Source organism: Heliconius melpomene, chromosome 15 (genome assembly GCF_056956725.1).
Source record: "Heliconius melpomene rosina isolate 202511_hmr_F chromosome 15, ASM5695672v1, whole genome shotgun sequence".
Taxonomy (NCBI): domain Eukaryota; kingdom Metazoa; phylum Arthropoda; class Insecta; order Lepidoptera; family Nymphalidae; genus Heliconius; species Heliconius melpomene.
The window spans coordinates 308,163-332,395 of NC_140403.1; the positions used below are offsets into that span (position 1 = coordinate 308,163).

At 34.2% G+C, this 24,233-nt stretch overlaps 3 protein-coding genes across 10 annotated transcripts; 2 read left to right on the forward strand and 1 right to left on the reverse strand.

Moving 5' to 3' along the window:
* Positions 1-39: 39 nt before the first annotated feature.
* On the reverse strand, positions 40-8,600 carry LOC146531158 (beta1,4-N-acetylgalactosaminyltransferase B-like). Of its 5 annotated transcripts, XM_085198663.1 has the most exons (5): positions 7,115-7,968; positions 6,385-6,876; positions 5,677-6,033; positions 5,405-5,475; positions 3,345-3,479 (listed from the first exon to the last, which is right to left on the reverse strand). In XM_085198663.1, the coding sequence occupies exons 2-4, from the start codon at positions 6,819-6,821 to the stop codon at positions 5,442-5,444; spliced, it is 828 nt and encodes a 275-aa protein (XP_085054789.1). In that variant the 5' UTR covers positions 6,822-6,876; positions 7,115-7,968; the 3' UTR covers positions 3,345-3,479; positions 5,405-5,441. The 5 variants fall into 5 exon arrangements, with proteins under 5 accessions (XP_085054792.1, XP_085054790.1, XP_085054788.1 ...); XM_085198666.1 differs by lacking the exons at positions 5,405-5,475; positions 7,115-7,968 and adding an exon at positions 8,459-8,600 and having other exon boundaries at positions 40-3,479; positions 6,385-6,573; XM_085198664.1 differs by lacking the exons at positions 5,405-5,475; positions 7,115-7,968 and adding an exon at positions 8,459-8,600 and having other exon boundaries at positions 40-3,479; positions 6,385-6,688.
* ENGase (cytosolic endo-beta-N-acetylglucosaminidase) lies at positions 8,273-14,602 on the forward strand. The gene is made up of 8 exons (XM_085198656.1): positions 8,273-8,728; positions 9,365-9,513; positions 10,405-10,553; positions 11,312-11,460; positions 11,838-12,003; positions 12,200-12,463; positions 12,844-13,670; positions 13,848-14,602. Exons 1-8 carry the CDS (start codon positions 8,421-8,423, stop codon positions 13,990-13,992), a joined length of 2,157 nt encoding a protein of 718 aa, XP_085054782.1. The 5' UTR covers positions 8,273-8,420; the 3' UTR covers positions 13,993-14,602.
* LOC146531160 (ecdysone oxidase-like) lies at positions 14,299-23,359 on the forward strand. Of its 4 annotated transcripts, none has more exons than XM_085198659.1 (4): positions 14,299-14,438; positions 19,646-19,779; positions 21,129-21,259; positions 21,472-23,359. In XM_085198659.1, the coding sequence occupies exons 2-4, from the start codon at positions 19,647-19,649 to the stop codon at positions 23,026-23,028; spliced, it is 1,821 nt and encodes a 606-aa protein (XP_085054785.1). In that variant the 5' UTR covers positions 14,299-14,438; position 19,646; the 3' UTR covers positions 23,029-23,359. The 4 variants fall into 4 exon arrangements, with proteins under 4 accessions (XP_085054785.1, XP_085054784.1, XP_085054786.1 ...); XM_085198658.1 differs by lacking the exon at positions 14,299-14,438 and adding an exon at positions 16,635-16,794; XM_085198660.1 differs by lacking the exon at positions 14,299-14,438 and adding an exon at positions 17,416-17,439.
* Positions 23,360-24,233: the final 874 nt, after the last annotated feature.

The window sequence follows — 24,233 nt, forward strand, 5'->3', positions numbered from 1 at the left end:
TCGCTCTGGTGTCGAGGCAAAGAAAACAAAAAAACAACATTTTCAATTCGATTGATGTGTTTAATTGATAAATATACAAAATTAGACAAGATAAGTATTACCATAGAGTATCAAACTTAGCCAAATGCAAACCGATTCATAATACACCAAGCTAACATACACACACGTCACATATGACATAAAAATGATAATGATAAAACGATGACAAACGAAACAAAAGGGACTAGTTTATAATTAGTATTGAAACGAGACTTAACCTATGAATTAACTAAGTAGTAATGTATACACGCCAAACATTATGACCGTTCTGAATATAGCAACAAGCACATTATTATTGTGTAACGTGTCACGCTATATCCCGCATACAGCAGTATGCAGAGGCAGTACGCCTAGACTCATGATACTGCGAATAAAAAGAAAATTTTAGTATAATATGGAATTAAATTCCACAAAGAATAACATAATATAAAAATTTGAAAGGTGAGTATATCAAATGATTCGACATCGAAAAATAAGTTGAGGCTGTCGTGGCACAAAGAGTAAGTGTCTACCTCTAAGCTTGATGGATGTGGGTTTGATCCCCGCCAGGAAGTGGGGTGCCCAATTGAAAAGTGGGAAAAACAGAATATCTTTACACTAGGTTTCTTTCAAAGAGAAATAATAGAAAAAAAATAAAAAAAATAGGTCATAAAGTTTGGCGACGTATTATGTACAATAATTGTTATTGTATTTTACATTTACATGTTAATACTCCGTTTCGCTTGCGACATCTGCTGCCAAATATCATTAGTATTTAATATTAATTTAAAAATCATTAAAAACCAAAAAAAATTGAAGCGATAATCGAATGTATTACATGTGTTATTTCAATTTAAGGAATTCATTTTAACTGAGTTTTTTTATTGATGTTTAAGCCGTAATATCTATACATGTTTATGTACATAATTGCTTTGGTGGTAAAAGAAGTCAACCCACATACTCAAATTAAATAGTTAAATAAAAAATGTATAATTTCGATGGTCCCTAGTTAAAGTATCGGAAGTGAAAAATTGCAATTTTTTTGCAAATTGCTTTATTGTTGTTTTGAACTACTACTATTATTGCAAATTGCTTTATTGTTGTTTTGAACTACTAACAACAGTAATTTTAGATTACATGCCCGTTTAAATAACATTTTATTTGAAAATATAAAAAAATAAAACTACAATTCATAGTAGTTCGAAAGAGCCGTAAATCATTTGCGATTTTTCACTTTCGATACTTTATTTAGGGACCTTCGATTTGTCTTTATAACTTCTGAACTGGATTATGTAATTTTAAAGTGTTATTCCACACTTTAGGATTTTTTTTATACAAAGCGGGCTTTGTACCTGTGCCTCCTCCTCTCGCTTTGTAATTTTTTCATACGTTTTATAAAAAATAGTACAAGTCAAATTTAATATTTTTTTTAGGACTTTTGGCTTTTTGTTGAAATTATATTTTTGTTTTACCATTCCACGTTAATTATTCATTATCTCAAGACTTGTAATCCACGGCTTTCTTTACCATCGAAGCAACATTATGTAAGTTTTTAATAAAATAAATGCTCAATTTCAAACTTTTATAATGTAAAGACATTCACAAATTCACAACCATTAAAAAGGGGAATCATGAATAAACACACTTTTCATATAGATTAAATTAATTTGTATCATATTCAGAAAAATAATAAAATAGATATTATTACAATTTCTTTTCCATTTAGAAATTTATCTTTATATTAAAAAAATATATATAAAATTCTAAATTGCTTTAATTGTTTGTGAAAATTACTCAATTTTCAAAATATTAAATAAATGATTATATATCAAAGTTTGCATATAAAAAATACTGATAATAAAAATTCTAAAATAAATAATTTCAAATTTATTGTAAGTTGATTTCTTTAATTATTAATAACATTGAAGTACCTTTATTATAATGTACATATTTATAATTGAATTTATAAATTTTTACAAATAAATAAAAATCTAATGAGATTCACTTGCATTTACATGTATCAATTAAAAAAATACATTAATAAATATTAATATAGTTTTAAATACTATATACCTTTCAAATCAATACTAAAATCATATTTATTTAAAATACATAAACTTTTCATCAGAAACGTCAGTTAGAGCTTAATTAACATTAAATCTTTATAGGTACTTTCAAGGCTATGTGTGTAACTATTAGACCATGTTGCATACAGATGACTAATAATTTACTGTTACATTTATTTTATCAATCAACAATGACGGTGATAAGATAATACCATGAAAAACATATCATGTATTTTTAAATTGAATAATGTTCTATTAAATTAAACTGTTAAATTTTCTCTCCATATACTTAGTTATATGTAATAATCTTTTTTGTAGAGCTTTTTTATTTTTTTTATAGCTTCACGCTGTAGAACCTGGGAACCTAGTTTTAATACTCATTGAAACACCTTCGTCCTCCACGCTACGTTGAGTTCTGGAGGCACTATGTGTTGAAAGGCGGAAGTCAACGCCGCGCTTTGCCTCGTTTCCATGAGGAAATGAAAATATTAAATATTCAATTTCCTAGAGTGGGGATCGAACTCACAACCTGTTGCGTTTACAATCTTGCGGCCTTTTTTTACAGTACAGAGCGGTGCCGTAATTTCATAATAACGTTAAACAAATAATTTAGTGATTTAGTCAATATAATTTTTTCTAACGATACTGACAAAAGTTTAATAAAAATAACACAAGAAAATAACGGGTCCTCGGTGGAATAGCGAATTCAACTCGCGCCCTGGGAAAAATACTTCTTCAGCACCCCCCAAACAAACCTATTTAATGTCATATGTATTAAATACATATATTTAAATAGTTTTGCAGACCGTTTGGCGCCCCTTTGGGAGTAGCGCCCGGGGCATGATGCCCCCTTGCCCCACCCCCCTCACTACGCCACTGCGGGCCCTGGTTTCTATTGAGTTTTTTATCATATCAAATTATTTACATGAGTACTTACATATATGATAAAGAGTATTCCATAATATTTTATATAATGTATTGTACCTAAATAGCTTAGTTAGATTTACTATATTTTTGATATTGAAGAAATAGAATAGTATAGAAGTACCGTTCATAAAATGTTAAATACTATTTGTACTTAAGACAACACTTCATATATTATAATGCATTCTTAATTAGAAATATGTATACAAAAGGTTATACTGACTTTCGATACACTAATTCAAGAGTTCAAATAACTATTAAATAAATTTAAATAATCTACCATTTCATAAAGTGACAGCAATCATAGTGAACAGACGGTGAGTTTTCACACTAACAGTCTCATATTGTACAGAGTTGAGTCCGTCTTGCTCCGTTCTGCCGGCGTTCTCTGCCATTATTTTGTGTCGATTTGCGTTTTTACTTTCTTGTTTGTGCTTTAGCATTGTATATCTTGACATGTGAGGTGGGAACCTGTAAGATACTACTATTTAAAAAATAATACTTAAATTAGAACAATTTTATTAGGAGTAGGCAGATGGAACCTGGCAACCTAATGTTAAGATACTTTGTTCCCTACATTCCGCCGAATGCTGAAGCTACTGCGTACTTGAGTGGCGTAAATCAATGCCACGCTTTGCTTCGACACCAGAGCGAAGAAATGAGAATATTATATATTCCCTTTCCTCAAGTAGGAATCGAACCCACAACCTGACGTTACAGTCACACGTTTGTATCCCTGCGCCAAGACTGGCACCTAATATTTTATTTAAAACACCCCTTTAACACACACTTTCAAACATTGAAAACATATTTATTGATATAATTTAACCTTCAGCCTAATTTATGTAAGGACTAACTAAGACTAGATCACAATGAATGCGGGTTCAAATTTCACATGCTGCTTATATTTGATGTACTATTTACATTTAAGCTCTTTTTTAACACCAGGCTAAAAGTGCTCAATGTTACCATTACATTACCATTGTTACTATTCTTACTTAGTACATCTGATATGTAACAAATTTTTTTTTTTTTAGCTTCTCGTTGTATCCCGCACATAGTAGGGTTCGCAGAGGGATCCTGAACACTTCCGATCCCCACTTTCGTCGATGAAGTTGCATTGCGCTTAAAGTGGCGGAACTCATGCTTTACATTGTTACCAGTAAGAATTGAACCTTTGGGCCCCTAGCGCCACGTCTGGTCTCTTTTGTAGACGGGAAGTCAAGGGAAGACGGGAATTTGAATGAATTGAATTCGACTTCTAAAGGGTTGTTTTTGGGGTTGAAAGTTTGTATGAAACTTCGTTACAACAAATGCTAGGAGTCTCAAATTTTGCATGGACGCCATTTATAGGACGTAGATACTCATGGAGATAGAAATTAATAATAACGTAGTTTACGCAGGCAAAGCCGCGGGCAGGCCTCTAGTATACATTTTACATGAATTCTACATTTTACAATATAAATAGAATAGAATATAAGTATCAGACATTTTATGAAATATTAACTTGGAATAGGTAAAAGATAGATTCTGGTTTCTAAAAACCATGATGAGTTACACACAACACATTATGTTATTGCTTGCATTATTTGTCTATTTTACGGAATATTAGGGTGATCTATATAATATTTCACTGCATGTATAGTGGGACCACCTCTGACCGTAAACACAATGGTTGAGGACTCAATTGCCCTAAGTTTTGTTTCTTACCCTTAATCTAGTCAGGTTTAACGCTACTAAAACTCAGGCGTGTTTATTTTCCGCAAAACGGGGCCCCTTCGATCTTGCTCCGACTTTCCGAGATGTACCTGTACCGATAGCTGACCATCTCGAGCTTCTTGGCATGAACCTTACGTCAGATTTGAACTTTGGACGTTACATCGAGTCTTTGGCCACAACTGTAGCTAAAAAACTAGGTGGTTAGGCAGTATTTCACTCCGGAACAGCTTCTTCAACTCTATAAAACTCAAGTCCGATCGAGTATGGAGTACTGCTGCCACCTTTGGGAAGGATCTGCTAAATATCAGCTAGCGACCTTAGACTCGATTGAAAATCGAGCCAAGCTCATTGGCAATACAGCGACTGTTGAGGCAAAGCTGCAAAGCCTTGAGCATCGCCGCAAAGTAGCTTGCCTGACGATATTCTACAGGATACATTTTGGAGAGTGTGCAGCAGCGCTGCATGACTTAGTACCCTCTTCTTCTTTCTATCAGCGGGACAGTAGACGTAGGCAGGGATTTCACCCATACGTCGTCGATATACCACCTTTTCGTACGCAGCGCTTCGCCTCCACTTTCCTAATGCGAACGGCTAAGGAGTGGAACTCCCTGCCTGCTGAACTGTTCCCCGACAAGTATAACCTGGCCCTCTTTAAAAAACGAGTGAATAGGTACTACCTAGGCAAGCATGCTCCATCTTCTTTCGCATCGTCACTTACCACCAGGTGAGATAGCGGACAAATGCTTGCCTATCAACAATAAAAAAAAATAATTTTGTTTCTCCGCTCTGGTAGACAAATGAGTTCCACCACTCAATAAGCATTATCTATAATTGGGCAGTCCATAGTTAACAGAGATATACAAATTTTCTTCAACTACTTTGTTAAACAGAAAGCATGAATTTGCTATAACATATTGTACTTAATATGTGTAAATTCCAAAATTCTTACCTTAATATTTCAAGACCATGTGATTCAATTCGTCCAGCAAAGTCATCATCTTCCCCACCCCACTTCTCATATCTATTTGAGAAACCATTCAGCTTTTGGTATTGATCTGACGTAATAGCCAAAACTCCACCCACTAAAGATTTATATATAAGGACAAATCTAAACTTGTCAATGCTAGCACTCATATGTCTTGGTTGTTTCAAGCAAACATACAAATTACTTAGATCTAATGGTAATAGGTCTACATCATGGAGTATGAGGCATGCAAATTTGTCTAGTATGGCCTGTTTAGCTCCTATGTTGTATAGTGTCCCTTTGTTCCATGGTTTTTCGTCTCTTTGTTCTATTACATATATTCTGTAAATGATGTGATTATTTAATGATAAATTTAAATGTTCTTAGTTTATTAAAAAAAATATAAGGACATTATATTTAAAAATATTTGGAAACCATCAAGGCACAGTAGAGCAGAGTCTGACTATAAGCACAACTGTTGTGAGTTTGAGGATCATTTGAGCAAAAAATTATATTTCAATTATTTTCACTCTCGTAATCTACTTGATAATACAAAATTATATTGAAAATTGGGCTCCAAGAGTGGGAGTGCTTTAGCAGTGCCGTAGTTCACTCTACCTACAATGCTCTGAAGAAAAAATGGTAGAAATGCTTTTCTTTATCAAAAATAAATAAATAAGAAGACATACTTACTTGTAATGTATATTTTGTTGCCTCAAAAAATTGTGTATGTATGGGATAAATATGTCCAGTTGACTTTGTCTATTTCTGTATGTTACTAATATAGCAACACTAAACAATGGCTTACACTTTTCTGGACTGTAACTACCATTCATAATTCCAGTTGGTAAAAATTCAGTATGCTTTTTAGGAATATCCCAACTGTGAATAGTATTTGTGTTTTGGAGAATATGATCATATTTACAGTCAGCTAAAGTTGGTTTTACAACTAATTTAGGATTTGTCTGCATGTACAGACAGTCCTCGAGGCTGTGCTCTGCCAAATAATCATATTTATAATATCCATAGGAGCCTAATAATTGGATGGTTGCAAGAATACATAGTGATATACAAAGATATGTGCTTAAACGCACCTGTACCAGTCTTTGTATTGGAAACCATTTAGGCATTTGTAGATGTATTATTTAAATAAAAATAAAATTTTGCCTTTACATGGCTTGAATTCTAAAACAAAACAACAAATTTTTTATGATTTTTGTATATTTTTGTGCAAGGTATAAAATATAATTTAGTAAAAATTAAAACTTGGTGTATAAAAAAATGGTCTTGATAATAAACTGAATTATACAAAAATATTGATTTAATTTATGATTTTTTAATAGTCATGATGAGATATAGTTCAGTATATGGTTTTATTTAATTTTTAACGTAAAATTCGCAAAAAATCTGCATCATTACTTACCGGTTGGTAGAAATAAATATATTTATATGAAAGACAATTATTTTATTTTCAAATGAGTTATCTGTTTTTATAAATACGCACTTCTGAATCACGAATACATTTATAATTTATAAGAGTGAGAAAATAATATAAAACACAATTGCACTTTACAATACAAGCCGAGTGACATTACTTACATCATATATGTGTAATGTGACATTGACAAATAACACGAAGCGGAATGCTACAGGTTAAACAGGTAATATTAATAAATATTGAATCAGTATAATAATATTACGATTGCGATAATTTTATTGTGGAACGCGTGAAATCTGAGTAAAAATACTATTAGCAACGAATATTTAAGTAGTCTTTTTTAAAAATATATTTTGAAAAACATGATATTGATCTGATGACCTGATGCGTGCATCATTATTATGGAACTTAGTGTTAAGGACACTCCATTCTCCTTTTTCTATCGAACTCTGAGCAGGCATAGAGCAGGAGGCATAGCGCGTTAAGTGGTAGAACTCAACGCCATGCTTTACGGCATTAAATATTTTATTTTCGTAAGTGGAAATCTAAGCCACAATCTGTAGCGTTTACAGTCACACGCATGTGCACTTGCGCCACGACTGGCCTCAACACCAAATAATCAAGTTTTTACAATATAGGCTAGGCTAGGCTCTAACTTAATATTTAAAATGAATCATTAATAATATCAAAATAGATTTTCTTCTCCACCGAATTGAGTGATTAGTATAAATTTTTTTGTCTTTGTGGCATAGACTGTGGGAATTTATAACATGAATATGTCCTTATCATAAAATAAACTAGAACACATCCTGACTATGTTATCAAAGTAGGGTATGTAAATATTCCAAATAAACAATTTTGTAGCATAAATATATTTACTATAATCAATTAAAATAAAAAAGTCAATAGATTTTTATAAGTGAAAAGAAAAATCTATACGTCAAATATATAAAGTTCAAAATTAATCTTTGATATATAGACTAGTTCAATACCACATCATTAACAAAGATGAATTTAATATTTAATATTTTAAAATGATAAAATATATTGCGATAACAAGTATTTACTAGCATTGAATAATTGCATTAATCATGTAATACTTGATGCAGTAGAGAACTTGATTTTAGTGCGTTTCTAGCACACTTTTGAAATACCCGCCATTGCGAGTGCAAGTGTCACTGTCAAAATTTAAATACTCAAGTAAAAAAGTATTGTAAAGTATAAATATATCAAAGAATAACAAAAAATAAGCATCAAATTTAAGTTATAAAATATCTCGATCTTCTAAATCATGGCGGAAAAGAAAATGTGGAAAGAGCAAAACCTAACCTGTAAGCCTCTAGATAGTTTAGAGGAAATATCAGCATTTATGCAAGATCCTCCAAGTTGGAGCAGCTTATGTGTTGAATTGAAACCGCACAGTGATTATGTAGTGAAAAATACTGATGTCAACAAGTTTTTTGGAAAAAATTTACTTGAAACACCGCAAACGTTTTGCCACTATGATCCGGAAACGGAAGAAATTGAACGTCACAAAAAGAAGGACTTGCCAAAAACATTGATTTGCCATGACATGGCCAACGGATATCATGACGATAGGTATTTTTTTATATTTCTTGTAAATCTAGATACAAATCTATATACAAAATAAACAATTATCTGAAATAAGAAGAATTTAATTTTTAAAAGGTAATTTTTAAACATTTTATTTTATATGGTAATGTCATGTGAAGATTCATAATTCAAATGTCTTCCCAAAATTCTTATATTTAAAATTTTATAAGAAAGCGTCTTCTTGAAAGTTTGAAACTACCAGCTAATATATTGCCTTGTATTTCCAGAATGGGGAAAATATATTTAAATACGATGAATATACGAATAAATCGTATATTCATTCAAATAAGGATCTAACCAACCATCGTGTCTTTAGTCAGTACTATCTTTGCGCACCATAATGACTTGTAAATTAAAAATATTATTTAAAATACTCATTAAATTTTAGATTTCTCAAACATGTAAAGTCTCTGAAATACGCTGAAGGTACAAGCGACAGGCAAAAACTTTTAACACTAGATCACCACTAGATTCTCTTAACACGAAAAAAAAGCAACAGATACTTATTAAACATTTACGAACGATCGTTTGAAAAGAATAATAACGTATAGCGTAGTGGCTAGAGCTCTTGGACAGTATTCAAGAGGAGCGAGTTCGAATAAAAGTTTTCTTATTTCCTAGTGTAATAGACGGCACGGGCAACTACAGTGCCTATACGTTCTACAACTGGGGCGCCGTCGATGTTTTTTGTTACTTCAGTCACCACTTCGTCACCATACCACCGCTCGGCTGGATCAATGTGGGACACGCGCATGGGGTCAAAGTTATTGGTACATTTACATTTATACATATTTCATGTTAAGTATTAAGTAAAAATCTCATATTATAATTTGATCGTATATACAGTACAGTACAAGTCCAAGTCTTTAGTGGCGAAACTCAACGCCGCGCTTTGTCTACCAAAGATAATAATTTCCCTGTTAGTTTGAATGACCTCTTAATTTATTAAAAAAACCGGTCCAGTGAGTCGGACTCGTCCACTGGGGGTTTTGTACGTTTATTTGTACTGTAAATTCTCACTTTTTTAGTAAATTTCAAAATTGGAGCTCTACGGGTAGTAATTATCCTAGAGGTTTTGATGATTACGTTAAATCTTCTCGATTTTTTTCTGGGCTGCAAAGGGCTGTAGAGCTGAATGTTAGATATTAATTTTAGCTTGATACCATCACGTGATCTTGAGATAAATGGTATTGAGAGACGGGAGTCGGAACACAAAGTAATACTATACGGGTTCCGTTTTCCCTTTTTTGAGGTACGGAACCCTTAAAATTAAATTAAGACACATAAACTGGTTAGTTGAGACGCAATTGTAAATGAAGATTAAAATAAAGTCAGGATTTCGTGATTTATCCGATAAATAAATATGAATGAGTCCAGGCGTAGGGGCACAAAGTGTGACCCCACTCGAACAAATGAAATATTTATTTAAATATATATTTTCATTTCTACGCTTTGGTGTATAGGCAAAGCGCGGCGTTGAGTTCCGCCAATCAACACTCAATGCCTCCAGAATTCTGCGGAAAATGTGGCACGTAGTGTCTTAACAATAGGTTTCCTCTGTTTGCTATGGTGTATGCGGGATACAGTATAAAAAATGTAATTTAAAATTTTAATGCTATATTAAATTTTTACATTCTAAATAATTATTGTTCCATATAAAGGCACAGTTATAACAGAATGGGCGGAGGGGGCTGCTTTGTGGGACAAAATATTGGAAACCGAGGACGAGTGGAGACACTTTGCGAGCGCTCTAGTTGCGATTGCCAAGACACTACGTTTCGACGGATGGTTACTTAATATAGAGAATAAGGTTTGTCATTTATTTAAATAACATTATTTTAAAGACATCGCGGCGCAGGGCACATGCGTGCGACTGTAAATGTGGGGGAATGAAATATTTAATATTTTCATTTATTCGCTGTGGTAACAAGGCAAAGCGCTGCGTTGAATTCCGCTACACAACACGCAATGCTTCGAGAATGTGGCGGCACGTGAGAAACGTAAGTGTCGTGATGGGAACGGAGTGTCTTAACACTAGGTTCCCAAATTCCCTTTGAGTACCCTGCTTTATGAAATATAACGTGAAGGTAAAAAAACTCATATAAAAATAAATAAAAAAAGACAATCATGATTCATGGCACGGTGGGGCCATCAGATTGTTAACGTGACGTTAGCTCTAGTTTATCTGTTTACCTGCGTCCTGCCCTACTACACGCGGGATAGAGCGTGAAGTTTAATCAATAATTTAATGTTTTAATATATTAAAAAATATGTACTTCAAAATACATATATATAATAATGAATAATTATAATGAATGAATAATGAAATAATTATATAATAATGAAAGTCATTGCAAATTATTACTTCTTTTCTATAAAGTATGAAAAACAATATTTATGGTCCGTTTTATAATAAACACATCTTTTAGTTTTCAGCGATTTTAAAAATAATAATCTACGGTAAAGAAATAGAATAATTCTTCGTCTTTTTCCGAATTTTGATTACATTTAAATAATATACTACAGTTGGCCTCATGCCTCAACTTTACTTCTTCTTCTTCCCTTTAGGTATCAAGACCAGCCACTCTCCTCCAGTTCGTGCTTCACCTCCACCAGGTACTCCATCAGGAGTTGGAAGACCCGCTGCTGGTGTGGTACGACAGCGTCACCCACGACGGCAGCCTCGCCTGGCAGAATGGTTTGAACGATAAGAACAAGTTAGTACGTACAAATAGTTTAAATAGGCTGGATTAGAATCCGATAACTATGAATAAAAATATGATGATGAAAATATTTTCTTTTATAATTTTACGTGTGCTCATTTTACTTCTTATCTATACATATAAATTAAATTGAATTATCGGGGCTATTTTCCGGATCAGCTGAACCTATTTATATGAGACTAAGACTGATGCCGCTAAACCTTAGGAAACCCTTAATGAAATCTATAATCCATGGTAGGTACTCCTACCCCAGCACTGTAGCAATAGTGCCGTCGACGAGTCGTAGCTGCCCTTCAGCCTATCATATCTATCTTCAGGGCGGCCACGACTCATAGCTGAACAGAATAACTAACATATAACCACGGTGGTAGGGAGTTCTTCGACGCTGTGGACGGGTTCTTCACAAACTATTCTTGGTCACCACAACAAGTAGAAGACAGTGTGGCATTAGCAGCTGAAAGGAGAATCGACCTTTTTATAGGAATCGATGTTTGGGGAAGAAACTTTTATGGTGGAGGACATTTTAATACGCAACAGGTATACGATGGAATTCAATCTGTTTATACTCTTAAGATTAATATGTATATATAAATGATAAAACAAAGTTGTCCGCCGTGTCTGTCTGTCTGTTGAGTTCCGCCAACCAAAAGACAATGTCTCTAAGCACTTAGATTCAAAAGACAAAAAAAAATGTTTGTAAAAATATAAACGTACATATAATAAATATTTTCAGGCAGTCCAAGTAGCTTACGAATATGGCTGTTCCATCGCCATATTCGCACCCGCGTGGACCCATGAAGCCCTATCCCAAGATCCTGCAGATATTAACGCCGTAGCCAATTCTGAAGACTTGGAGCACTATGAGAAGTTCCTTTTAAGAGATAGGGCGTTTTGGGGTAGCTTGTGGCCATATTTAAATACCACACTGCCATGTAAATTGCCTTTTCGAACGTCGTTCTGTAGGGGGCAGGGGAAAAAGCGAAGAATGTATGGCGAAGTAAGTGTTACTTGTATTTGTAATATTTCCACTCCCACTCCTGAATTCGACAAAAAGTGGGTAACATGAACGGAGGAAATGGGAACAGAGTGACTTAACACTAGGTTCCCAGGATCCTCTCCTACTATATACGGGATACACGAAGCTAAATAAAAAATCACTGTCACTGTTTAATAAAAATAGGTGAAATAGAAACTTTTTATTAATTGGATTAATCGTGATTATTTAATATTTAAGTTGTGCACATGATTGGAAAATAAAATGTGTAATAATTGCAAAAAATAAAAAGTTTTGAAATTGGTTTAGTTATACTATTATTGTATTCATATTAGATAACTACACTGCTAATGAAATTATCATATTTTTTTTTTGTATTTTAGGTGATCTGCCCAGTCCCATGGTACAATCTCCACCATATGCAATACCAGCCTAACTCCTCTCAGGGGCCCCATGGGTACTTCCTTTCCACTCTTGATACTATAACTAATATCACACAATCTGAAATCACAAAGAATAAAGCTGGCATCTTAAGAAATAGAAGATCTTTAGAAAGTAACAAAATTGAACCAGAAAATAAAAATAAAAACAATTTCACTATTGAACACATAGACGAAGTTGTAGATGGTGAAAGACCTGTAAAAAGAAAAATGACGGATAATATTAGAAGATTATTCCAAAATAAAACAGCTAAAAGTGAGTTTAAGAAATTGGACAATCCTGGAAGTTCTGTGGAAGTTTCTGGAAGGTCAAATAAACCTTCAGTTAAGATACAATATGCTTTAGCGTATATTTCCAATGAATTAGAATGCTTGGAACCATTCTTCGAAGATAGTTTCTTGGGTGGATGCTGTTTAAAAGTAAATCCAAGTGATAAGATTAATCCAGAACATCGACTTTCTAGAATATTCTTTTGCGACTTCGAATGCCAGACCGACAGACGCAGTGTAATTGCTTGCGTTGTGACCAAAACCCTTATAGGGCATGAAGATCAGTTCTTAAATATTAAGTTAAATATTTCTGGAGGAAAGTTTAAAAAAGTTGATTTAGTTGGTGGAAACGAAGAGTTGGAGCCCGAAGAAGAGACGCTCAATGTGTACCCGTTAATTGAGAGTACAGACCCAGGGTTCAGGGAGTTGCAGACATACTTGGTGCTTCATGAGTCTGGTTTTTATATTCCCGTTGCCAATGCCTATGGGTGGAAAGTTAGGTATGTTGTTTTTTTTTATAGCTTTTGTCAGCTTTCATATTTATAGGTGGAATAAGACATGTTTCTTCACAACTTTTTTTTCCATTATTTTCTACATAAATATTATTTAATGAGTTCAAGATTTTTCGTTTATTTAAATAATAATTATTATTTTGCTTTAAATGTTATTTATTTTAGGTATTACGAGATCCCCATAGCAGTGGGAGTGGGAGTGGGAAGGCGTGTGACGTCAGTTAGTTGTCGCACTAAAAATAGTGTGGGACCAATACTGCTGGGATATTTTGGACTTTGTACAAGGAAATCAGGAAACATAGATTTTTAATAAGGATTATCGTTTTGTAGTATATTTTGAAAATTATATTTAAATTTTATAAATATTTCTTGAAATGTTTAAATTTTATTTATTACCCTGCTAGGGTAGGAATAAAGAGTGTAGTGCTAAGACAGTAAGCTGTCCACTTTTTGACCAATTTTGCAATGGAAATTTTTTGTTTCTTTTATTTTTAAAATACATATTATTTTATTGATAGAGCTGTACATAACAATCAGAACGCGACAGATTGTGGGCTGGATTCCCACTCAAAGAAATAGAATATTTAATATTTTTATTTCTTCACTCTGGTGTAAAGGCAGAATTCGGCAGAAAGTGGGCAACGGAAGTGTTTTAACATTAGGTACTCAGGTTCCCTGTGCCTACGCTGCTATGTGCGGGATACAGCGTGAAGCTTAAGAAATTCAAAGAGCGATTGGAACTTTAAAATATTGCAGGTAATGTAACTTTTGAAACTTTTTAAAAGTTAATACTTCATTCATTTTATTAATTAAGTACAAATATTTATATTTTATCACATAAATAAATAATATCATAACTTTTGTATCTTATATATAAATATGTAAGTAACATATAACTTTTATTAATAAATAATGATAAGTATTAATATTTATTATTTTTTACCTTAAAATAAATTTCTTTTGACTATAAATGATAAATAACGTCTCGTATAGACTCATCAAAACATGTGCAATTTACAGTCAGCGACAGGTTGTGGGTTCGATCTCCATTCGAGAAAATAAAATATTTAATATATTTTATTTATAATATTTCTTCGCTCTAGTGTCGAGAGAAAGCGCGGGGTTGAGTTCCGCCACTCCACACGCAATGCCTTAAAAATTCAGCGGTTCATGGGAAACGGACTGTTTAACAGTGGATTCCCTCTGCATATCCTGCTGTGTGCGGGATAAAGCGTGAAGCTATAAAAAAAATATAATCACGCTTTATAAGTCGAGACCGAGATAAAAAGTAATATCTATAAGATAGTAGTCATTGTCAGATGTCCTCACACTCGAGTGTCGGTCGTGTACCTTTGCTTACGTAACATGCACTTCAACCATTTCTTAGTATATAATGTATAGATTTACATAATTATTTTTATACTATAGATGTGCTGTGGATATGCTCGATGTCTATGCTCTATGTACCTTTCCCACCTCATAGCTAGTTCATTGATCCTTTTCCGAAAAAATCCATTCGGACGGGGATGAATAAAATCTATGAAGTCGGTTTGGGCAACACCATCGGAGTTCATTTTTTTCCCTTGCAAGAAATAAATCAAATTTTGAAAAAAAAAATGTAATCTGTTGGAGCAAGGTGGTCGAGCGTTGTCGTGAAGCAGCAGTGGCAAGCGAGAGCGAGAGACCACTTACAAACAACAAAAAAGAACTAATAATTTAGTAAAGTGACGTCATTCCTCGTTCTCATAACAGCACAACAGTCAATAATTTATTCGAATGTCGGTGAATGAACTTTTAGTTTATTAAATTACAAAAAAAAGATAAAAAAAAGTAGGTCATTGAGTTTTGCTTTTAGTTTCCTTACATTAGTTTACTGTAAACTCAAGCGATTTTATTTGGGAAGATTTAGGTTTTTTAGGGTTCCGTATCGGAAAAAAAGAAAAATGTAAACCCTCATAGTATCACTTTCTTGGATGTCTGTCATAAAAACCTGCAAGTTCTTCCCGTTATCTTAAATTTATGAAGACAAAAGTTAAAGTTAGAGCAAGTACAAATAACTGGAACAAACATAAAATTGATAATTTAAAAAGATATCGAAAAAAAGCTATTACAAACTTATATTTCGTAGTTTATTTGTTTTACATAACAAAGTAGGCAGACGGAACTTGGAACCTAATATTAACGTAAAGTGGTCAACATTACGTTAACATTAGGTTCAAACAATCATGAATTAGTACGGAATCATCGGTAGGAGGGTTTGACTCGTACTTGACCGACATTTATATGTTTTAGGTAACCAAATCATTGTTGCAAAATTTGCATTAAAATGTAATTTCTACATAGGCGAACCGGTCTGACTACTATTAAGTTATATTTTTTTCAACAAAAATGAATGATTTCACAAATTTTAAGACATTCCAAAAAAATTTATTTATGTTTTTTAACGCAATTAAACAATGAAAAAAAAAGATTAAAACCATAAAAAAAACAACAGAACCCAATAGAAATAAAAAAAAAACCCTATTATGATTCAATGGGTATATAATATAGGTATTTCCCCGTTCTCGTGTGTCAAAACATTGCGTTTACTTACGCCGTCCATCAGCCGCATAATATTTTTAAACGAGTTAAACGTACAGAACAAGCAAAATCACAACTAATCACTCGATGAGTTAACATAAAAAAAAAATTGTACAAATAATTATAATTATATTTGTATTTTCACGTACTAATCTCCTGCATTTTTAAAATATTTGTTTCATAAGTATAACAAACAAACAAATCAATAAACAAATAATAATTATCCTCTTCACAGTTCCACTTATGCTAACGACATACTAATACTATAATATATGGAATGATTTACAAGTTTACAACTATAGTATACTTATAGTGAACTAGGTATTTCATTAAGAGGGTTCAACGACACCATCACGGAAAATGCATAATTGTCCTAAGACAAGGCCGCTCAGATTTCCCTATATCTAGACCTAGGCCTCCCTAATATCGGCAGATCATCGTCGCGGTCGCCACTCGTGCGCTCGTAGCCTCACTGATAAGAGATACAGTGTCTTATCACTGCACAGTAGGGAGCACGCCGCGCTAACTTCAGGTGCGTACTCGTATACTGTATTGTAGTATGTAGTATTCTCTTGTAGTGTAGTAGTAATTGGTATCTTTTCCAGTTGTTTTTCTTATTAATTTTTTTCATTGACATTTTATTCAGAGTTCTAAATTGTTTGTGTGTGTTTGATATACATGTATCATATAGATGTTTATTGTAAATGTTTCTCAATTAGAAATGACGATAAAACACACAAAGTTATCAGGGTGCAGTGTGACAGCGTCTCCCCGTAAACGTGATGGTTGTGGGTTCGATCCTCAATCGAACGATTAATTATATTTTAAATTATTTTCATTTCTCCCTTTCTCGTAGACATATAGTGGCATTGAAATCTGCCATTCTACATGTAATGTCTCGAAAATCGATACTTGATACAAAAAATATACTTGAAAAACGTGACGATTTAAAATAGACTAAGATATTTGTACAAATAAACATAATTCGTATCGTTTCTTTATTACGTATTTAATAAATATTTCCTAGATATACATTATATTAGATTATGAGCAAGCAAAGACAATAAGGTCTGAAGGCCAACCAGATTAGACGTATGAGCACTTGGTTAATTATCTTTCATCTGAATGCTCATTTATAAGAAGTCGTGATGAAATGTAAACAAATATTGTAGTATAAGTAAGTCATTATTATCTATATAGTAAATAGTAATAGAGAGGTTCACTATTTTTTAGTTTTCCGTAGAAAAACTGAACACATCCACCCACCTATTATAGGATCATTTTGTTGTCCGTCTGCCAAGACCATTTATTTCGAGATAACGTGGAGGTCTTAAGCTAACCAAATATTCAGGACTACGCTCCCTGAAACTCCGCGTACTCAAAGCCTATAGGGTACCCCCTAAGGATCTTTAGTTATGAAATTTGGCACAAAGTGAAAAAGTCCGAAAAGTGAAAACTCAACTCTATTTGCCGTGTAATCAAAATTAATAGGATATATTCCTTATATAGTATATTCTGTGTAATATTATAAAATATGGCAAGAAATGGAAATTTGAGGAAGAAATAAAGGAAAAAGCCCAAATTATCTAAATTTATATTTATATTAAAGATGAAAACTAGCATTTAATACACAATGAGTGCATGCGCACGGAAACTTAAGTTTATCAACTTTTATAAGTTGTATTTCCCCTTGACCAAGAGGTTGTTAAGATGTAATGTCTAGAAAATTGGACGAAATGTACGTAAAAACGTGAACGTGGTTTTTTATAAATTATCCTATATCCTTCCCTATTAAATTATGATATGAGGATTTTACTCAATATTTATGAAGTTCGTTAACTTTTTTAAATTGTAATTCTGAAATTGGTACGGAACCCTCGTCGAGGCCGACTTGCACTTGACCGATTATCTTGAAATACAATTTTGACGTGCGTGCCTCAAATTCAAATTCTCGACTTGTAACTTTATAATTATATCCCAGAGGCTAAAGGGGCCAGTGGTGCAGGCGTGTGACTGTGACAAGTAGTGGGTTCAATTCCCACTCGAGGAAATGAAATATTTAATATTTTCATTTATTCGCTCTGGCGTTGATAAGTACGAGAGAATCGCGGTGTTTCCTATGACTATTCTGCAGTGTGCGGGACACAACGTGAAAGAACTGAATCTGACCCATCTTATATATAAAAAGTTATTTGTAATAAATAAGTGTGGCATCATATGACACATTCAGTTAAACCTAAAAGTCATTAACAAAAAAGTAAATAAAAACAAGCGGAGGGTAGTTGAATATTTATATAGTAGAACGTCGGAAATAACATATTAGTTGACGACATCGTTGAGATGGATCTCGGATAGTGCTTAGTAGTTGTCTAATACATATTTAACAACATGTCATATATTCAAAGGTAAGATAGTTTTTGGAATAAATATTTTTATCATAGCTTTAATTTCACACTTATTTAGGGCACGGAGTGTCTTAATACAGGGTACCTAGGTTCCATCTGCCTACCGTGCTATGTGCAGGTTACAGCGTGAAGCTTAAAAGTTAAAAAAGGGAACCTAGCATGTGAACATTATCATCCCCGATAACCGTAGAATTTTCGAGACATTGCCAGTTGTGTAAGGCTCAACGCCGCGTTTTGTGTGTGATTTTTATTATATTTCACTATTATCTGTAGCGATTATTGTCATTTGTTTATTATCTATTGTCTAAACAATGTATTGTAAGTAAATATTGTGGCATGAATAGTAAATGTATAAAATATTTTTTATTACTATCAAAGGTCAAGAAATTAATTGAAGATCATGAATTCTGACTTTGTTCTGTAATAAATATTTTATGAAATAACTTTAGATCACGCTATATATATATTAGAGTACAAATCTGGTAACGAGACGTTGCTTTAATAGCATTGTAGTTCATAGACGTGGGTGACAGTTTACTGGTAAACGCAAGGGTTATAGGTTCGATTCTCACTCCGGGGAATTATATATTTTCATTATCTTTCATTATTGACATGTTACGTGTCATCTAACTATTAGTACTAATAATGTATTAGCGTTTCAAGGGATTTTAATTGGACCTCAGCACCAGTTCTTGTCGATTATGCTATAACGGTCTCATTAAATGCTAGCTCGTTTTTTATCATCAACATCTCTTTATATTTTATCGCTGGAAAGCGGGAAACGGCTTAATTTTCCCCACTATAAATGGGAACTGCCATAGTTGTACTCGTGTACTTGTGGGCATAGATCAGATCAGAATACCTTACTCCATCCACGAACCGTCGCGTTCCGTGTAGCTTAGGAACAGTGCTTAAGACTTGCGGGAGTGTAGGTTGTAACAAGGGTCTCGACTTAATGGTTTACCTCGTCTCCCACAGGATGTTGGAGTCGACCTGCGGCGGCACCGTCTCGGGCGGCGCGGCGAGCGCCACCTTCGCAGCGGCCCTGCAGTTCTTCGCGGCGTCGCAGTGTCTGCTGCGGGAGCCCTGGCCTCAACAAGCTCATGTGCAAAGTAAATATCACCAACGTATTTGTAGTGAAATAAACGCTTACAAATTAAACCATAACTAAATTTAAAATTATCGCGCAAAAATTCGTATGAACGAAATTCATTCAGTATTATCTTTCGATTTTTTTAGACATTTCTGAATAAGTACTTCAGTAGGTAATGACGTCACACGTCATATGATTGTCGAAGTTGTTTATTGACCTTGGTGACAATACATTGTCAATTCTAGAAATGCGGTTCGTGTATATGTACGTGTTTTATAATATACGAACTAGCGTACCTCCTGGCCGACCAAAGTAAATAAGTTATTATTCGAATATGTCTTATTATGTTTCTGTTTATCAGCATTACTGCATATATCTCATGTGTATAATTAAAAATTTCTACTTTTGAATTCAAAACAAAAGTGCTGCGTTCAGTTCCGCCAAAATAATACTTTTGCGATGATTTAGTGTGGTACATAATAACACAAAAAATATATTTGCAATTTTATCATGATGACTACTCGTTAAGGTTCCCTGTACGGTACTTCTGTCCCATTGTGGAGAAATTACCATGTAAATTGAGCTTTCTGATAAAATATTGAAATAGTTTTACTATATTTTATTGCTTACTTTTTCTTGACTTAAAATGGGTATATTGAGACAAAAACGTTTTAATTATTTTTTTATCTTCACGCTGTATCTCGTACGCACTGTAGAGCAGGCAGAGGGAACCTGGAAACTTAGTGTTAGGACGCTCCATTCCCATTAAGACCAGCTCCTCACTTTTCGCTGAATTTCTCAGGCATTGCGTTTTGAGTCGCAGAACTCAACGCCGCGCTTTGCCTCGTTACCAAAGCGAATGAATACATCAAACATTCCTCCTCCTCGAGTGTAAATTAAGCCCACCTGTATTTACCAGATAACTGTGAAAATTGAGAAACAGTTAATTTGATCATTGGCAGGAGAAATGTTTACTTTCAACGCCTGCTATTATAATTTAGCAACTACGTTGTTAGTCACATTAGAAGATTTAATTACGATATCATCCACTGCACCTGGATACGTGGCACTCCACTACTGTGCGGTTTCGTAGAAATTTCCTTCCACGCACCACCAAACTGTGGAATGGCCTACCCGCAGCAGTGTTTCCAGGTCGATACGATATGAGTACCTTCAAAAAGTGCGTCTATCTCCACCTCAAAGGCCGGCAACGCACCTGTAGCTCCTCTGGTGTTGCACGGGGTGATCATTATCAGATGACCCGAACGCTCGCTTGCCTTGTCCTTTTTCCATAAAAAAAAACCTTAAACTGATATTGTGTTACCAGACCGTCCTTTCTGCTTTTTCTTATTTCAATAATGATTCCAGATGGTTCAACCTTCGATTTCATCGTGGTAGGCGGTGGCACCGCGGGCGCGACGCTGGCGGCGCGGCTATCAGAGCTGCCGTACAGCGTGTTGCTGATCGAAGCTGGAGGAGATCCGCCCCAGGAGAGCATTGTAAGTACAATATAAGCTTATCTATAGAGCCGTCTGTTTCAAGATTTTTTTATTATCTATAATCCAAATACTCTCCCCGAAAAGAAAGACGAAATAATTTATAAATAGATTGTCACGGTTTCTCACAAAATGCAGGATTAATGTGAAATATAAATGAATATTATTATTACTAAAAAGAAAATTACAAATAAAAATATGTTTTGTTACACAAGATCCCAGGCTTCAAACACGTCATGAAGAACAGTTATTACGACTGGAATTTCACAACAGTAGACGATTATTATTCAAGCCAGGCGTTAGACAACGGTAGACAGAAACAACCCCGCGGGAAGATGCTTGGCGGCACCGGCTCTATTAACGACATGATATATTCCCGGGGCTTCCCCGCTGATTACAACGATTGGGCTTCTTTAGTTGGAGACGAATGGAATTGGACCAATGTTCTTAAATACTTCAAGAAAACTGAATATTTGACTGACGAAAGAATTACTGAACATCCAGAGCTGGCACAATTTCATGGTTTTGCAGGGGAAATCGAAGTGGCTGGGTCTCGTCAGTCGACGTTCACTACTGACAGATATCTTGAAGCTTTCGAGGAATTGGGCTTTAACATAGTTTCTGATATGACGAACCCTGATACCATAGGTGCGGGGCGCTTTTCACATACTATACGAGATGGCAGACGACACAGCTCCCTTACGGCGTTGCTGAACCAAGCCTCTAAGAGAACTAACTTGCATGTACTGAAAGACGCACAAGTTACGAAAATTCTAATAGACAACAGCACAGCACACGGCGTTCAAGTGTGGCTCGGTGACGCCGAAGTTTATTTCTACGTGAGTAAAGAAATTATAATAACCGCAGGAACATTTAATACTGCCAAATTGTTGCTCTTGTCGGGAATAGGACCCAAAGACCACCTCGAATACGTGGGCATAGAAGTCGTTGAAGATTTGCCCGTCGGGGATAATTTTCATGATCACACGATGGTTCTAACATATTTGGCAGCAGAAAATGGCACCTGTGATAGCGACGAGGAAACTTCACACATAAATGCCATCCAATATCTTTATGACAGAAGTGGTTTTTTGTCAAAGACATCTGATTTGGGAGCTTATATTTCTTTTAATAATTTGACCAAAAATGTGCCAGATTTCGCCATCTACCCGTCGTGTATGCCCGTCAATAGCGGTTTTTACACTTCCTGCCGTGAAATGCTAGGTTTTCAGGAACATATTTGTAAGAAAATAGAAAATATTAATAGAAAGTACGAAATATTTTCCCTAGCTGTAGTAAATCTTAAGCCGAAATCAAGAGGACGAGTACGTTTGGAGTCGCTAGATCCTCTTGACCCTCCTCTCATACATTCTGGAACTTTCAGCGACGACAGTGATCTAGACAACTATCCTGAAGCTATCAAGACAGCGTGGTCAGTTGCTGACACTAAATATTTTAAATCCAAAAATGCATTTGTAATCGACTTAGAGCTAGACCAATGCAACGGTACCTATAACGATGACTATTTAAAATGTCTCGCTAAAAACACCGTAATGTCCGCCTGGCACGCCGTGGGTACGGCTGCTATCGGTACGGTCGTGGATTCGAATCTAAAGGTCAAAGGTATCAACCAGCTGAGAGTGGCTGACGCTAGTGTGATGCCCAGCGTGGTGAGAGGCAACACCAACTCCCCTGTCGTCATGATTGCAGAGAAAGCTGCAGATTTTATTAAAGAAAATCTAGATTTCTTTATGAATATTATTAGTATGTAATGATTTAATTTTCTTTTTGTGACTACAGCAGGATTTTAATTAATGTATGTTATAAGAATTTGTGACAACCAGTATTATAATCTACTATGTAGTTTCCTTTTTTAATTTTATCTTTTTGGAAGTAATTTTTAGATAATAAGTCTCTTTTCAAGACTTTTGTCTTATTTTTTTTTTAATTTGACATTTATTTAATTTTGATATGACATTTGTGTTTAGTTTTAAGTTGATTTTTATGATTACATTTTAATGATTGTGTGCTTATTTTATAATTGATTTTTGTCTTTTTAATGTAAAATGATGTGTGTTTTTTAATAAATTTTCTTCTTAATTATATTTTCTTTTCATTATCTTTCACCAAACAAAGAAAGAAAGAAGATATGTAAGTGGGCTTATCTAGTCCTATATCTTATAAAACAAAGTCGCTTTTTGTGTCTGTCTGAACTTTCTAACTCTTCTTCTTCTAAACTACCCAACGGATTTGGATGCGGTTTTCACCATTAGGTCGAGTATTTCTCAGGGAAGGTTTATATATAGTTTATTATTTGTACATTCTTATGTAAATTAACATAAATACGATAAATGTGTATAAAGTCCTACCCGCTGAGACACTTTGGCGCATGCGCTGCTTTTATGGTAAATACTACATGAAAAAAATGTAGTGGAGTATTGTTCCTCTTAATAAGATCTACAAAAAAGTCCGCGATGGCATATTCGTATCTTTTAAGAATAACGTGTAGTGATCATATTTCTGTCTAAAAATAGTAATTTCAATATATTTTTTATTGTGACGGATATTTCTCTATAATGGTATTAATCCTTATCCTTTAAAATACTTTATTAAATTTCTACGTTAAACGAAGATAAAATTTGCTTTTTAAACTATTTTGAAATTGCGAATAGTTTTAGAGAAAAACGCATTTAATTATTGACACATCACGCCGTTCACACATCAACTGTATCGAGTCAAGTTTCACTTATCCCTTACTCTAAGCATATAAATAAGTATATTAGTTACGTTGGCCATTTAATGTAGATCAAAACTGTCTTTTCTGTTTTTCATTTTAATAAGTACTTTAGAAGTTGTTACAATATCAAAAAATCCTTGCTGGGAAACGCGCCTCGCGACGTTATGCTTATACAAGCGAGTCCGCCGCGCCCGCCTGCCTTACACGCATCGGTGGTTCAGTGGTAGAATGCTCGCCTGC